Raw genomic sequence first — 15,761 nt, forward strand, 5'->3', positions numbered from 1 at the left:
GTAGTATTAAGGAACAGTCCACATGTTCCACTTTGACGGCTCATCTCCAACAAAGCAGACCTGTGATCACTTTGACTCAGGATGATGGATTGTTTGGATTTGTCTTTGCTTCTCTGGACATTTTTGTGTGTCTTTATATGTTGGACTGAGTCATCTGACCTGCCAAGGAACTAAACATGGGCTGTATCCCAATTCAGGGGCTGCAGCCTTGGAGGAACCGTGTCGTTTTGTATGTGCCTCTGAATTTTGTATTGTCTGAGCAAGGTTTTGGTTCCTGTTTTGTTTGTTCTTCATTATTAATGCACTATGACCCAAACTCTTTTATGGCAGGTATTTTAATTTCTCTTTGCTATTTGGGCTGACTGGGACCTGATAAATGTAAAAAGAAAGAATTACCAGATTTTTTATTTTACATGATTTGTGTTTCTGAGAATAATGAGATCCACATATGAGGACATGAATTTTTAATTTTACAAAAATATAAAATTTTACCGTGGCGGTGTCCTTGTAAGTGAATATCAGGTTCTAGTAGAGCAAAATTTTGTATTTTGGTCTAGACAACCCAAAATGTGATGTCCACATACGTGGATGCCAGGTCCTACGAGGTTAAACATTTCAAATCCAATGTATTTATATAGCACATTTAAAAACAGAAGGTTTGCCCAAAGTGCTGTGCAGAAACAAAAAGGTAAAACTAATAAAACCACTGACACTCACTAATAATACACATAATAAACGTATCAACTCACACCAGTCTGAACGCTATCGAAAAAAGGTTTGTTTTCAAAAGCAACTTAAAAACAGGAAATGAAGATGCCTGTCTAATATTTAAAGGCAGCGTTTGGGGGCCATAATTGAAAAGGCTCATTCGCCTCTATGTTTTAGCCTAGATTTTGGGACAACCAACAGCTGGTCAGCTGATCCGAGGGTCCGTGATGGAATATAAAGCTGAAGTAACTCGGAAAGGTATGATATTTAGGTACATTTACACATAAATAAGTAACATAATATTCAGTACTTACTTTTAAAAGTTTACTCTTTACTCCTTGGGCAAGACACTTCACCTACCGCCTACTGGTGATGGCCGATGGTGCGATACGACAGCCTAGCTTTTGTCTGTCTGCTCTTAGGGCAGCTGTGGCTACAACTCTAGCTTGCATTGAGTGAATGAATAGTGGAATTGTACAGTGTTTTGAGGGTCTCAAAAAAAACTATATAAATGCATTTCATTATTATTACTGAGAACCTTCACAGACATTATTATTGTTATTATTATTATTGTTATTATTATTATGTGCAGATGTTCTCTTCTTCTCCTTTTTCGTTTAATGGCAGATTACTCCCCGGTGTACGAGGACACCGCCACTTGCTGACGGAGCAAATGAGCCCTATTGTAAACTGAACTTGCATCATTACAATTTGTGTTTGTGTATGCATGTTTAACTTTTCTTCCTATTTTACGGCGCTGTTGTTCAATCAGGGGAAACTCTCCGTTGAGAAGAAGCATGAATTGGTTTGTATACGGAGGTACCTATTGTTTAAATGTCCCGGGGAGTCAAAAAGAAGGCAGAGTTGTCAAGAAACTCTGCCTTTTCCAGCTATTTATTAATGAGTGACTTGTACTATATTGTACTATTCTTAGTTAGCGTATTGTCTGTCTTGTCTTAATGTTGGTTTATGTTGGTTTAAAATGGAGCACTTTAACAAAAAATAATTTCCCCCAGGGATCAATAAAGTATTCTGATTCTGATTCTGATTCTGAAATGCTAGGAGCTAACTGGGCACTAACCGTGTCATTCAGTATATTAAATGTTGCGATGCTGGCAAAGAGTAAGATTTGTGCATGCGTGATACGGATCAGGTTTCCGGTACGGATCGGGTAGCGACAATCGGCCTTCAAATGCGACGTCCGAAAGATGCATCCCCTGAATTGAGACGCACTCTTTAAGCTCGTTTTCGGTTGGATTTACAGAGCAGCACTGCCCTCTGCTGTCTGCAGCTGCTTTTGAAACAAAGTGAAATGTCTTCTTAATTACAGTCAGGAGCAGAGATAAAAGGGAAATCTCCAGATTAATGAGACATGAAATTTCAGACAATGATCATGTCTTAATAAAGTGCTGGGCCTCCGCACTGCTCCAAAAATGCTTCAGAGTTCTTCAGCATCTCTGAACTTGACTGGAGGGACAAAGATCCTCCATCATCTGCTGGTTGTAAATGGCCTGTATTTGTATAACGCTTTACTTAGTCCCTAAGGACCCCAAAGTGCTTTACACACATTAAGTCATCCACCCATTCACACACACATTCACACACTGGTGATGGCAGCTACATTGTAGCCACAGCCACCCTGGGGCGCACTGACAGAGGCGAGGCTGCCGGACGCTGGCGCCACCAGGCCCTCTGACCACCACCAGTAGGCAGCGGGTGAAGTGTCTTGCCCAAGGACACAACGACCGAGACTGTCGGACTGGTCGCATGAGCACCAATGCTCATACGGACATTATTAACTTTATCCACAAAGAAGTTTAGAAAGTCATCACTCTCAGATATAGAGGACAGAGGTCAAAGGTTTTCGTGCAGAGAAACCCAAAGTTCTCTAAGGCTGACCCTGTGAACTTCAAGTTTAGTTAATTTCCAAAGGTGTTCTGCTTTCCTACAGAGTCTTTTGACTTACGTTATGTCATCATTTATCCACGGATGAGCTCTTTTTGGGGAAGCCATGAAAGTTTTTAAAGGTGCCACTGAATTTAATATCTCCAAACAATGATTATTAAACACTGTGTAGCAACTTCAGCATCAGTGCAGCCTCTGATCACATGAGGATCTAATAAATCAGAAAACTTCAGGGAAACATCCTGATTTATGAACCGCTTATTGAACAAGAGATTGGATGGTGGTGTATCCTGAGGGAAGCTGAGGTTAAAAATAACACAAGAATGGTCACTCACCTGTACATCCTTAACACAGAGATCAGTTATGTCTAAGCCAAGAGAAAACACGAGGTCCAAGGTGTGGCCTTGAACATGAGTGGGACCAGAGACATGCTGGTTAAAATTAAAAGAGTCTGAAATGGAAAAGTCAGAGGCCATGCTAAAGCCAAGGTCATCCAAATGCAGGTTGAAATTGCCGATCATCAAGAATTGAATTGAATTGAATTGAATGAATGCTTTATTGGCCATATGCAGGTTGCCCCGCAGAGGAATAGGACCCCCCCCCCCCCCCCCCCCCCCCCGACTTACACACACAACGAAAACATCACATGGGAATACAGTCGGAGATCGGCAGCGTTGCAGAGAAAACACTGAAAAATTACACAACAATGGGAAAAGTACAAGAGGAAAAAAGGAGACCTCTTCTCACGCTGGGCACCTATGGGAGGACAGCATGAGAACAGGAAACAAAAAAAAAACTCCTCTGCACAGAGAGCACATAAATGTCCACATCACAACATTAGAGCACGTGACAAGCCACAGGGGTTGGATAGGGGGGTGGGGGGTAATCCGAAGGAATACAGCAGTCGTCCTGCACAGCGCTACCATTTCAGCGCGGCACGCAGACCCGCCGTCCTCCCCCGCAGGAAACAAGCATCGAAGGCGTTTGGAAGGGAGGGGGATGAGTGCGTGCTTATCAGTGTAAGTGTATGTGTGTGCGTGTCCAGAGTCCAGCTGAGACAGTGTCCTTCGCTCTATCAGGCAAAGTAAACAGTCTGCCAGCCAACCCAGGTGGCCTTGCATGGGATGGGAAGAATAGTCATCACACAGTCGTTATCAGGGAGTTGTTTTGGTGGGCTCCAGCCTTGGGCCTGAGCAGCTGGCGCCATGGTGTCCATATGTTGAATATTGTTGATTTCTCCTTTATGCGAGCAGCTCCGAATTTAGCACTCTGACGCTGGTCTCTCGATCTCCCGTTGGAGCGCTGCGAGCCTCCTCATGATGGTATCAAACTTCTGTTCCGTGGTGTTGTCATTCTTTTGATTCTGAGACCTCACAACTGCAGTGAGCCGTTCTGCGATGTGATCCAACTTTCGCTCAAGGGTGTCATTTTGAGCAGGCCTCTCTCTGATGTATCCCATCATACGCTCAGTGGTGTTAGTTTGAGTCTTCACGGCAGCTGTAAGCGTCTCCAAGGTGTTAACCATGCTGCGTTCGGTGTGAGAGGTCGCGCCTCGTCCCATCGCTTCAATTCCAGCGGTCAGCCTTGGGGGGGTTTGAACAGCTGGTTCCGCTCTCTTATTTCTCCGATAAGTCAGGGCCAAGCCAGCTCCGATCAGCAAGAACCCTGTTATCATGGTTCCGAATAGGTAGATATCTTCAGCGTCCTCGATTGACAGTCCCGCCAGGCACAAGATCCTCAAGGTCTGCCACCCGTCCATCGTGTATCCGGCAGGGAAAGTCCCTCCAGGGCACTCGGGCTCTCCCGAGCCCAGACTTCTTGTTAAAGGGTGTCAATAGCATTCAGAGACCAGTTGATCAAATCCATAATTCTCTTTTAGGTTTTAGAGAACGACAGTGAGAGACTGTTCGAGGGAAAGTAATGCACACGAGACAAGACAAGGACACAAGAGGCTAAGCAGGGAAGATAAGGGTGAGGAGGAGAGGAGAAAAGTGCGACCGCCTTCACCGAGAGCCAAGAGAATCTCAGAGCCAAGAGAATCACTTTCTCCAGTTTAATAATAGAGCATAAAAAGTTTGTGAAATCCTGGATAAAAAACACCAGCAGGTCCGGGAGGGCGGTAAAACACAGTATATTTGATGAACGGACCTTAAGAAGTTGTGATTCAAAGGAAGGAAAGTCTCAGAGTCCAAAGCTCTGCAGGAGAAATTGTCCCGGAAAACAGTGGCAAATCCACCACCATGACGGTCCAAACGCGGAGTCCCGATGAAGTGACAGCCGACCAGACAGAGCTCATTAAGGTGAATACATTCATTCTCCGGTATCTCGAGATATGTTGCCGGTCCAGGTAAATTTTCTGTTAGGCCCTAATGCACAGTTGGGTAGGTGGTAGCAGATCAGCATTATCCGTGTCCTGTAGGGGGACCGGTACCAAATACCGGAGACGTTCTCCACCATGGAGCCGAAGAAATCCCCTCTGTCGGGCGCATTTGCTTTTGGCCTGAACACCAGACCTACAGCCCCTTCTAGACGATCTTCTTCAGCTTGTCTTGCTCCTGGGCTTTTGCTTGGAGCCAAGAACAGGTACAGGTAGTCTGGAGAAGGCGGAGGGCAAACAAACGGCGGAGGGAAACCTTGGTAGTAGCTCTGCCAGCTGTCAAAAGTTTTTTCCATACATACTTTGATATTCAACGAAGTATGTGAACTGTAAATACGAGTAGCAAATACACCATCAGGCTATATCAGAGCTGAGATGATAAGATAAGAAACAATAAAAGGAAACAGTCGACAAACACATGGAGGAGCAACAGAGGCCAAGCTGAACACAGGCGCCATGTTGAGGCCACTCTTTGTGGAGAAGGACTCACACAGGAATCACATAGTTTCACAGATTATTTCTCTGATATTTGTGAACATTGATGAAGGAGGGATCCTGCTGCCTTCACTGTCTCTGCTTCTCTGCAGTAAAAACTGCTTCTAAAGTGGATTTTTCTTCCTGCGTGTCGTCTGCAGACCTTTAGTCATCCACAGCTTTTCTTTCTCCTCATCTTTAAGCAACATTTCCTAACAGGACAGAGTTTATGATGTGATTCTAAGGATGGATTTCAGATACACTGTGTGCCTGATCAGGAACGTCAGCACACACTTCATCCCAGTGATGATCTGTTAGCTCCGTCTTTAAGGCCTCACTTCTTCCTGCTGTCATGTCAGTCGTGTTGTTTCACTGATTTTCTCCAATATTTTCTGTTGCTAACACTAAATCTGAGCACAGCTCACAGCTGAGTGTGTTCCAGTAAATTGTGAGCAGCACAAACACAATCAGAGTTTGTCTCTGTCAGCTTTTAGTGAGCTCACTAACAAATGAACAAAGGTCAGGCTTCAGGGCGACGCCTCAGCTTTTTAATTGCTCCTAATAAAACAGGACGTGGGGAACATGGCTGACTGCGTCATCTTTGTTTTAATTATTTTTAAATGATAAAAGAAGAGAAAGAATAAAGATGTAATTTAATTTTATTTCTACAGCATCAAATCACAAGAGGTGATTTATACTGTAAGGTAGACCCTACAATAATAATAATACATGCAGAGAAAACCCAACAATCATATGACCCCCTATGAGCAAGACCTTTGGAGACAGTGGGAAGGAAAAACTCCCTTTAACAGGAAGACTCAGGGAGGGGCGGGGCCATCTGCCGCAACCGGCTGGCGGTTGGGTGAGGAAGACAGGACACAGACACGCTGTGGGAGAGAGAGGTTGTAAACACACTTATAGCAGCATCTGTATGTAAAGTTTTTATAACAAAAATCTGTTTCTCGCAGCCAAAGCAGAAAACAAAGAACCACATGAAACAGAAGTAAGATGCAGCAAACAGGTGTGGGTTCATCACAAAGGTGGAGCCACTGACACCTGTGGCTGTGGGAAGGGCTATTAAATCCGCCCGTGATGGGCAGATGTAATCCATACGGTCACGTTGGTGTAGAGGCCCGACTTCGTGTTCATGAATGTGACCGCAGCTCCTGCTGAGCTCTTTGTCCTGAAACTCTGAGTCATGTTGTTACTTTTGTTTTCACATTTGGGGAATCCCCGCTCAGGTTTTACTTTCATTTGGTGTCTGTCCAGGTACTTTCATACCATACAGCTCGTTTAGTCAGCCAATCAGAGACCTGCAGCATGGTGGCGTGCCACGACTACAGCTCTATTCTGTTCTATTCCACAGGCTGCACGGGGTCAGAGTGGACGTTTTGGAGCAGGTAAGCGGATGTTTTTGTCTTTCTGAAATGTTCTTTTGTTAGTTTGTCCACCTGATGAGCAGGCTGCTCCATAACTGAACACTATGGTGTAAATGTCATCAACAGTTTTTAACCAACCAAGCACGAAGCATGGATACAAACAGCAGCTAGTTGTTGTTAGGATTTTATTCAGGTTTAAATCAGACAAATAAACGACGTCTATGATGCAGGAACGTTCTTCCTTCAGTTTGAGGACACAGGTGTGCAAAGAGTGTTTGTTTCCCAGCAACAAAATAATCTTTAACTGAACTCTGATCAGTTTTTACTGCAAGCTTTTCAAAATACCGAAGATAAGAGTCTGTATTTATGTACCTGAGATCTGACCCACATGCTGTCGATTATTGACCACAGGAAGCACCTGAAGGACAACGTTAAAGACAGTCAAACTTCCTGTGAGGAGATGGACAGAAACGAGGAACTGGAGTAAGTCTGGAAGCAAGGAGTGAAATGAAACGAGAAGATTTTCTCTGTGTTTTGTTTCAGGATCTGTGGACAGATTAAATATTTGCTGTGCTTAAAATGTTTTTTCTATAATTCCTGTTTCAGCAAATTGTTTCAGAGGTTATCTACACACTGCAGAGCAGACAGACTGAGCAGCTGTGATGAAAGGCAAAGACTGACAAAGCTGGCAATGAGAAGCTGCACAGATGAAGTCGTCCTGCAGTGGCTGAGAAAAAACTCAGAGTCTGACGCCTTCAGCAAACTCACAGACATGTTTGACTTCCTGAAGAAACACATTGATGAGGAGGAGAAGAAGAACCACAGCGATGATGTTCACATCACCTTTATGGCTCATAGTTCAATCAGAGACTTCATGATCCCAGCCAGCTGCTACCTGCCTCTGCCCACCATCACTGACGTGCTCCTGTATTCTCCCTGGAACTGCGTCACTTCTGGTTTAGCGTACGGTATCGCTACAGGAAAACTGAGGCCTCAGCACAGAGTTTTTTCCTGTAGGAAAGAAGGCTGTACCATTCCTGATGACAAACATCGACCTGTGAACCTGCCAGATCACTGGAACTCACTGAAGAAAGCTGGAGCACAGATGGTCCCAAACATCACGGTTAGCCCCCTTTCACCAGATGATGATGATGATGGAGTGTGGAAATACTTTGAGTCTCTCTCAGCTGAACACGGCCCACCAGGAAGGAACCGCATCGTCATCCCGTTCATCCTTCCAGGACGGGAATATGAAAGCGTCCCGTTCTCTGTGGTGACCTTGGCTCTGTCCCTGGTGCTCCTGTCCTCCAGGTTTAAAGCCACTCTTCATTTCTCTGGTTGTCTCAGAGATCGCTCTACTGGACCGAAATTTGACAGGAAGTATCTTCAGGAGCAGTACGCCTGCGCCATCGACAACAGCAGGATGGAATGTTCACCTGAAGCTTTCAGATGATGATAAATGCTGCCTGTGTTAGACATGTTTGTAGATATTTTAGGGTAAAGATGAAGATGAAATGATAAAAGTAATTTTTTCTATATTTGAGGCTCAGATTCATGATGAAGGGACTTGAATCATCATTTAGAAATGTTCCAGCTCATAATCTGATCATAATCTGCCAACATCTGTGGAGGTTATTAATATAAACACTCACCTGTTCTCTGCTCGCTGCTCACAGGTGACGTGATACTGATGTCAGGCCTTCAACCAGCACACACACAGATCATTGACATGAAGTATATAGATTATTTATGTATGTTATGTATTATGTAATATTTTGATCTGTTATTGCTTTATGTTGGGCTTTTAGATCCGTACTAGAACAATCAGTCATGAGCCACAGATTTCTAACTCAGACTCTGTCACGTTCCAAACATAGAAGTGACACAAGTCTACAAGTTGTACATCTATGTTTTCATGCAGACTCGGTAATTGTTTCTGATCTTTTGTCATTGTAAAACATCAAAATGTGAAGATGATGTTGTCTAAGTGAAGAAGAACAGGATGAAAACCTGAAGCTGCTCATTAAAAACAATGTTGTATATATGAAATTTATGGGGGACCACAAGAACCTCGCGCATCGAAATAAAGAATTCTGTGATTAAATCATGAATTGTAGAATAAATTTGTACATTCATTTTTGAATTCCATGTTAAAAAATAATTTTTAAAAAGTTTTTTAAAGTGGCGAATCCACTCCTCATTTCAATCCCTTTCCTGTTGATCACAGGTTAGCTCAGGGATTAACATTTGGATTAGCAGCTGGATTTGCAACTTTATGTTAAAAATCCTGCTGCAATGCAAACTAGCCTTGACATTAACTTGGCATGTAAAGAGCTCTCTGACTGGTTGGACAGACACAGGCCGGCTGCCTGGATTTTTCTTCACTTCTTGTTTGTGCTGACAGCTTTGCCCTGCTTAGAAGTGTGTGTGTACAAAGGCCGCTCAGCCTCAGGATTTACACTCGGCTCAACACGTATGTGAAGAACAAAGAGACCCTGCAGCGAAACAGAACCTCTGGCTGTGTGCTTGTTTATTATTTCAGGTATAGATGATGGAATATGACCAGTCTGATGTCAGCCTGCTTCTCTGACAGCGCCTCACCTCTGTGTGCTGCCCCCTGCTGGCCCTGATCATTACTGACTGAGTCCTTGCTGCCACTTTGTTAGGTACAGCTTGCTAACACAGGCTCAGACCTGCTTTGCCTTCAGAGCTGAGCCTTAAATCTTCATGGCTCAGATTCAGCAAGGTGCTCAAAACATCCCTCAGAGTCATGTGATCAGTGACGTCAGCTCCTGTTTTACTGCATTAAAGTGATCAGATGACTTCAGCGCTTTGACATGGATGGTAGTGAAAGCAGGAAATGACAAATGTAGCACAGCAGCAGCGTTTAACACGTCTGAGCATCATTTCAGTGTTTCAGTCATAAAAACACTTCCTGTCTCTGTGGTGGTTACAGTGACATCATGCAGTTTGTGCTTTGACCTCCAGAGGGCGACAAATCAGCACAGACAGAGAGCTCCAATCAAACTTTGCTGCCATCAGGAATAATTCTTCAAATATAATCATCAGTGTTTGAGCAGCTATGATATCAGGGACAATCTAGACATGTGTGACAATACTGAACATGTCACATGACACACCTTAGACATGATGTGATCCACTCTCAGTCTGCACTTTCATTCATGACTTCAACAGGTTGAAATTAGCTTTGAAGAAACATCTGTTTAGTGCTGAAATATTAAAATGCTGCATGAAGAAGAACAACAAAGTGATAAAAGACGTTTGTGTTTCAAACAGGAAAACCAGCAGAAATAAATCAACCAAGGACTCGGTTGAAGATTTGTGAATTTCCAAGTTCCACCTGAATGCAACACGGACTTTTTGATGCTTCTGAGTGTCTTTAACGCCTCTCTGGGTGTTTCCTTCCTGCTCAAAGTTTCACTAAAGTTTTTGTTACTAAAGTTAAAATGCCTCTGGACCCCAGTTATCGCTCAGCTGTGTGCAGCAGCCTGTGTCACTCACTCATCCAGTCATGCACTGCGGTCTCATAAGGAAACTCAGCTTTTTGATATAAAGTTTTTCTTGTTCCCGAATACAAATATTTAATAGGTATTTGCTCGAAATAAGTATTCATAAAAAACAGGTTATTCCTGCTTTTCTGAATACCGTATTCGGGTTGGGCTCTACTCCTAGTTGGGATTCTTGTCCTTTGCTGATGCATGTATTGTGCAGCCATGAGGAGCCTTAATAATGCAGCTGCATTATTTATCCACCATAACAGAGGTTAGTGTTCAGCTCTGTCACCACTCTGGCCACATGTTGCCACACTTGTACTTCCAGCTCTGAGCTGCAGCTGCTGAACACGTTACTTTTGTACTTATGTCTCCAAGCAGCATCACAGCTTTCAAAGAAGACAAAAGCATTATTTCCTGATAATGTGTGATGTGCTTGTACAAGATGTAAAGACTGGTAGTTTGAGGAAATCACAACACCTTTCAAAAACATATTTGCTTCCACAGAGCAGTGAGCCTTCTTGGTTTCCTTGTAGATTACAAACAGGATTGGAGTGATGAGGTACGCGGTGCTGCACGGCTGTCTGTGGGACGACCTGTACATCAGAACCACATCAGCCCAGACCGAGACATCTACCAGCACAAGTACAGAGCCTTTATCTCACATGTTTGAGCATTCGTTCACCTCCATCTGTTTGTCTGTTCTTACTCTTTACCCAGTCCACCTTAAACACAGTGGGTGTGTTGCAGGGAATGGGAGTTACCTTATGGAGCTGTTATTGTGTGGAGATCCTTGTGTACATATTGAAACCTCTCTGTGTTATCACTCAGCCAGGCTTTTCAATTGGCTGTTTGTGTTTTTTAATACGTGACCTTTGCTAAAGTTCACCCAAAGGTGCAAATGATGTGTGACAGGATGTACAGATGTGTTTGCAGAGTTGTCTGTAGGACAACAGTTTAGTGATCCAGCTCAGCACTAACAGGTGAATATTCCACGGGCTGAGGTGTGATGTTAGAGGGCTGCTCGTGGTGCTTGTGCTGATCACAGACAGGCTCAGCTGGATCTGAAGGCACATCTGTGTCAACATACTGCAGTAAGCTCACATGTGGTAAATCCACTGCATCGGCACAACCGTCACTACCAGTCGACTAATGTGACACTTGCAGACTGAGTGATGCTGGTGGTTTGTACTGAGTGTGAGACAGAGCTGACCTCTGACCTCAGGGTGGAGAAATCTGATAGAAAACTCAGACTCAGCAAAAATCTAGCCAAGGTCACATGTAAGGGCACAGCCAATGAAACAGCTGGGTGAGTTGTAACTAATAACTCAGCTGACACAGTCAGACAGCCTGTTTCTATGGCAGGTTTATTTGGCTATGTTGAAAAGGATTTTATCCTAATAACTCAGTTTAACTATCACAATAATGAAATGGTGCAAATGTAAAATCCTTGTATTTTGAGTAACTTTATGATTGGCTGCATGTGATGTGGGGACATGTGGCAGTTATAACAAAACAAACATAACTTAGGCTGCATGTAAATGGGCTCTGTGCAGCTTTGAATCAGCTCCTGTTGGCCTCCAGCTTCTGGAAACACTTCCAAGCAGAGCAAGCCCGACTGGGAACAGTTCCCAAAGCAGGTGGTCCCATCATGTCAGTGGTTGCTGTGTGGGTGAGGAAAGGACTCACAGGGAGGTGAAGGCTGCTGTTTATCATCACAAACACAGGATGACTGGCTGAGCTGAAAGGACTGAAGCGAACACACGTACAGAGTCGAGCACATTAACATCAACAATGACGCTGAGCAGAGAGACACTGAGGGTTTAAACACTCTGGCTGATGATGATGATCAGGGACGCACAGCTGAACTGAACTAATAACACACAGGAAGCAAACATGACAGCAGGAAATGTGAACAGGTGAATAAACATGAAACAAGTGCAAACACTGGGCGAACACCAGGAACCCGACACACCAGTGACACCAGGAAGTAACTGTGCATGTCATCAGTGTGGATCCATGAAGACTGAATGAGTGATTTCCTGATATGTATGGTGATCAAATCACTTCTGTATGAACTGTGTGTTTCCAGCTGGTTCCAGGTCACAGCTTTATGTTCATTGGATATGAAACCTTGATGCTTGTTTGAAAGGACACATATGGACCTTGTTTCCTTCTTTCCTTCCTTTTTGTGTCCTCTGTGCTTCACCTGCTGCTCTTCACTCTGTTACTTTGTGACTCTGGTTCTCCTACAGACACGTGGGTGGTGTCTCCACCTGTAGATGGAGCAGCAGCTGGTCTGCTGAGTTCCTCTGACTGTCTTTGATTTGTGCTTCCAAAGTTTAACAGGAAAGTGAAGCGAGAGAAAGAGCAGGAAGAAAAGCTCAGTTTCCTCTCTGTGTCACATCCACAGTGTCTTTAGATGATGGAGTCACAGCAGAGAGAGTTCACAGCTGCACTGTTTGTGCCCTTTAGATGTGCACTTATTCCAAATATAACATCATCATTATGAGCCTGTTATTATGTTTATTTTTCCTTTACTCTGCTTCATCCCAAAGGTGTTCTTCCACACCAAACTCCCTCATCTGTGTCTTTATGAACTTTGCTGTCTTCACTGATAATAAACGTCTGTCCTCCATCTACAGGAGCAGTCAGCTGACTAGGGATGGGTATCGAAAACCGGTTCTTGTTGAGAACCGGTTCCCACTGTTTCAATTCCTTGGAATCGTTTGCCATTTTTGCAAACGATTCCCTTATCGATTCCAGTCGCCCCAAATGACGTCACCACGTTGCGGAGCGTCATTTACCTGGCAGGAAACATGGCGGCTCAAACGCTCAAAAGTTTGATTATACTTTATGAGAACCGATGACAACAGGGCAACTTGCAAAGTAGATATTTCATTTAAGGGAGAGAACACTACGAATATGCAAAAGCATTTGCTCACAAAACACACGATGACCTTAAATGAATGTCGTGTTTTTAATTCCGCTCCGGACTCGTGACTCTCAACCCAGCAGCAGCGCTAACGTTTGCACGTCCTCTCCCGTTAATGCGGCAGGTAAATAATCAACTAACAGTGCATATTATGTTAGCGCGATCTGTCTTATTACAAACCTGCCATTACTGTGCTCATGATGTGATCATGTGATCATGATGAGAGAGACAGAGTCTGGCTCAGATGCTGGCAGTTCTCGCTGCAGTCTACCGGTAGCGTCTCCTTTCAGGCCAGGATAGACTAATGTCACCGAGCAGTGTCTAAGTTTGTGGTCAAAGGCTTGCACCCATTTGCCACAGCAGATGGTAAGTGAATGTGTTTAATTGTAGGCAGGGACATTACTGGATATTCTTGTGTAATTGCTACAGAATAATTTATGTTTTACTTTGTTATTGCTACAGAAGAATATTTATTTTATTATTTTACATTTACAATTTTTTTCCTGGGGACCCTGTGACACCCCATTGAAGAGCCGTAGGCTGGATCTCTTAAGATCTCACTGCTGGGTTTGTAAGGTCATGTTACTCCTAAATTTCTACCTTGTTCAAAGAGAAGATATAAAACAAAGTTCTAAGCTAATCGACCTTAGTGTTCTCCTTTTTAAAAAAGAATCGATAAGAGAATAGATAAAGAATCGAATCGTTAAACAGAATCGAAAATGGAATCGGAATCGTGAAAATCTTATCAATACCCATCCTTACAGCTGACTGTGACTCAGTGTGTAAGTGATGATGCTTGATATTCAGGCAAATGAAAGTGTTTGAATTTAAAATGGTTGTAACATTAGTCCATCCCATCCTTCAACAGCTCACAATACATCAAAGTCATCTTGGAACATGTGCTCTTATTGTGAAAATCTGCTTCCCTCTCCGTCAGAGGTGGAGCCCTGACTCCTTCCTGTCTGTCAGTGTAGCAGGTTTGGACTTGTTGGTCTGAAGCTGAAGTTCAGTGAGGAGCTCAGACATGTGAGAACAAGAGGACTCACTTGTAGAACTTCTATCAGAGACTTTAAAGGTTTTTTCATGGAAATAATTCAGGACCCACAGTGGGCCCACAGACTGTGAAGCCTTTGATTTATTATTTATTGCTGCAGTCAGTGGGACATTTGGAAAATAATGATGAATGTCATGGAAACATTTTTGAACTGATTAAATCTAAATGAATGTATAAAATCAGCATCAAACAAATGATTAAAGAAGAGCAGTTATTCACTGTTAGTGAGACAGGAAGTCAACGTTTTCAGTTAAAACAAGTAGAAGAAGAAACATGGAGCTGTTAAAGTGTAACACGAGTTTGTCATGAAGATGCTTCCTGCTCTGCAGCAAACTGTTCACTTCAGTTTGGATTAAGGACACAGCTCAGCTAAAAACAGCTTCCACTAACAGTGTTTCTGTGATCTGCAGTGGAACCAGTTTAAAGTGTCACTACAATAGAAACATAATTTTAATGCTGCTCTCAGTAACAGGACAACAAACATTTCTACATGTTTCTAAAGTCCAGACTGCATTTCTGCTTTTGTTTCATCCAAACTTCCTCATGAATACCTGTGTGTTTGGTTCCTTTTTTAAAGTTTTACTTCACTTTCCTGAACTCATTGTCACATGATCATCTCCAGCACAAACAGCACAAATCTGCCGCTCCATATTTCATGGCAACTGACTCAGAGCTGGACCAACAACGCCGAGTGGAATGAGAGCAGGTTTGAATTCATTTTTAATCTCAGACATTAGAGGCAGTTAAAAGTTTCACCTGCTTCTGTAACTGAAAGCACAAGTGATGTGTCGGTCGCGAACGAAACGGCTCTTAATGCCGGATCATTGACGTGAACAACGCGAGACATAAGGAGCCGTGTTTTTTTTTCTTTCTCTCACCCTCTCACTCTCTCGCACTTTTTTTACGCTTCACTCTGCATGTGAGCCTTGTGCTTTGCGCTGGGCAGAGGGGGGAGGGGCGGTAGTTACACTCTCACAAAGGAACAGAGCAGGAGAGAGAGAGAGAGCAGGGCCAACAACGTCACATTAGAAAGGTATAGTAATCATCCACAACTATTTTCAGTTGCGGATGATAAAGGATTCAGAAAGTTTATTCATGCAGGTCCATATGACAGAGAATATTTTGTTTTCCTATTATAATTTATATTTAATTGTGTTGTGGTTTGCAGTGTTTTGTGTTGTTTTCACTTTGAATTTGTTTAAAAGGAAAAAGCTGAAAATTTAAATAGTTAAAAGTTGAAATGTAAATAGTTGTTTTTTGTATTTTATGATTTATTTATTACATTTTATGTGAATTGAATAAATAAAAGTATATTTACGGTGGCCCCTACAGACAAAGCACATACAAACCTACAGGCTAAACAAGCAAGGAAGTACCAACCACCAGATTTGGTGTGTGGTAGTAACAGGTAAATTCA

The 15,761-nt window shown here is 43.2% G+C and overlaps 1 protein-coding gene across 1 annotated transcript; it reads left to right on the forward strand.

Moving 5' to 3' along the window:
* Nucleotides 1-7,257: 7,257 nt before the first annotated feature.
* On the forward strand, nt 7,258-8,948 carry LOC145425936 (uncharacterized). The gene is made up of 2 exons (XM_080299440.1): nt 7,258-7,326; nt 7,450-8,948. The coding sequence occupies exons 1-2, from the start codon at nt 7,304-7,306 to the stop codon at nt 8,294-8,296; spliced, it is 870 nt and encodes a 289-aa protein (XP_080155566.1). The 5' UTR covers nt 7,258-7,303; the 3' UTR covers nt 8,297-8,948.
* The last annotated feature ends 6,813 nt before the right edge of the window (nt 8,949-15,761 follow it).

Source organism: Astatotilapia calliptera, chromosome 3 (assembly GCF_964374335.1).
Source record: "Astatotilapia calliptera chromosome 3, fAstCal68.1, whole genome shotgun sequence".
In the NCBI taxonomy this organism is placed as follows: Eukaryota; Metazoa; Chordata; class Actinopteri; order Cichliformes; family Cichlidae; genus Astatotilapia; species Astatotilapia calliptera.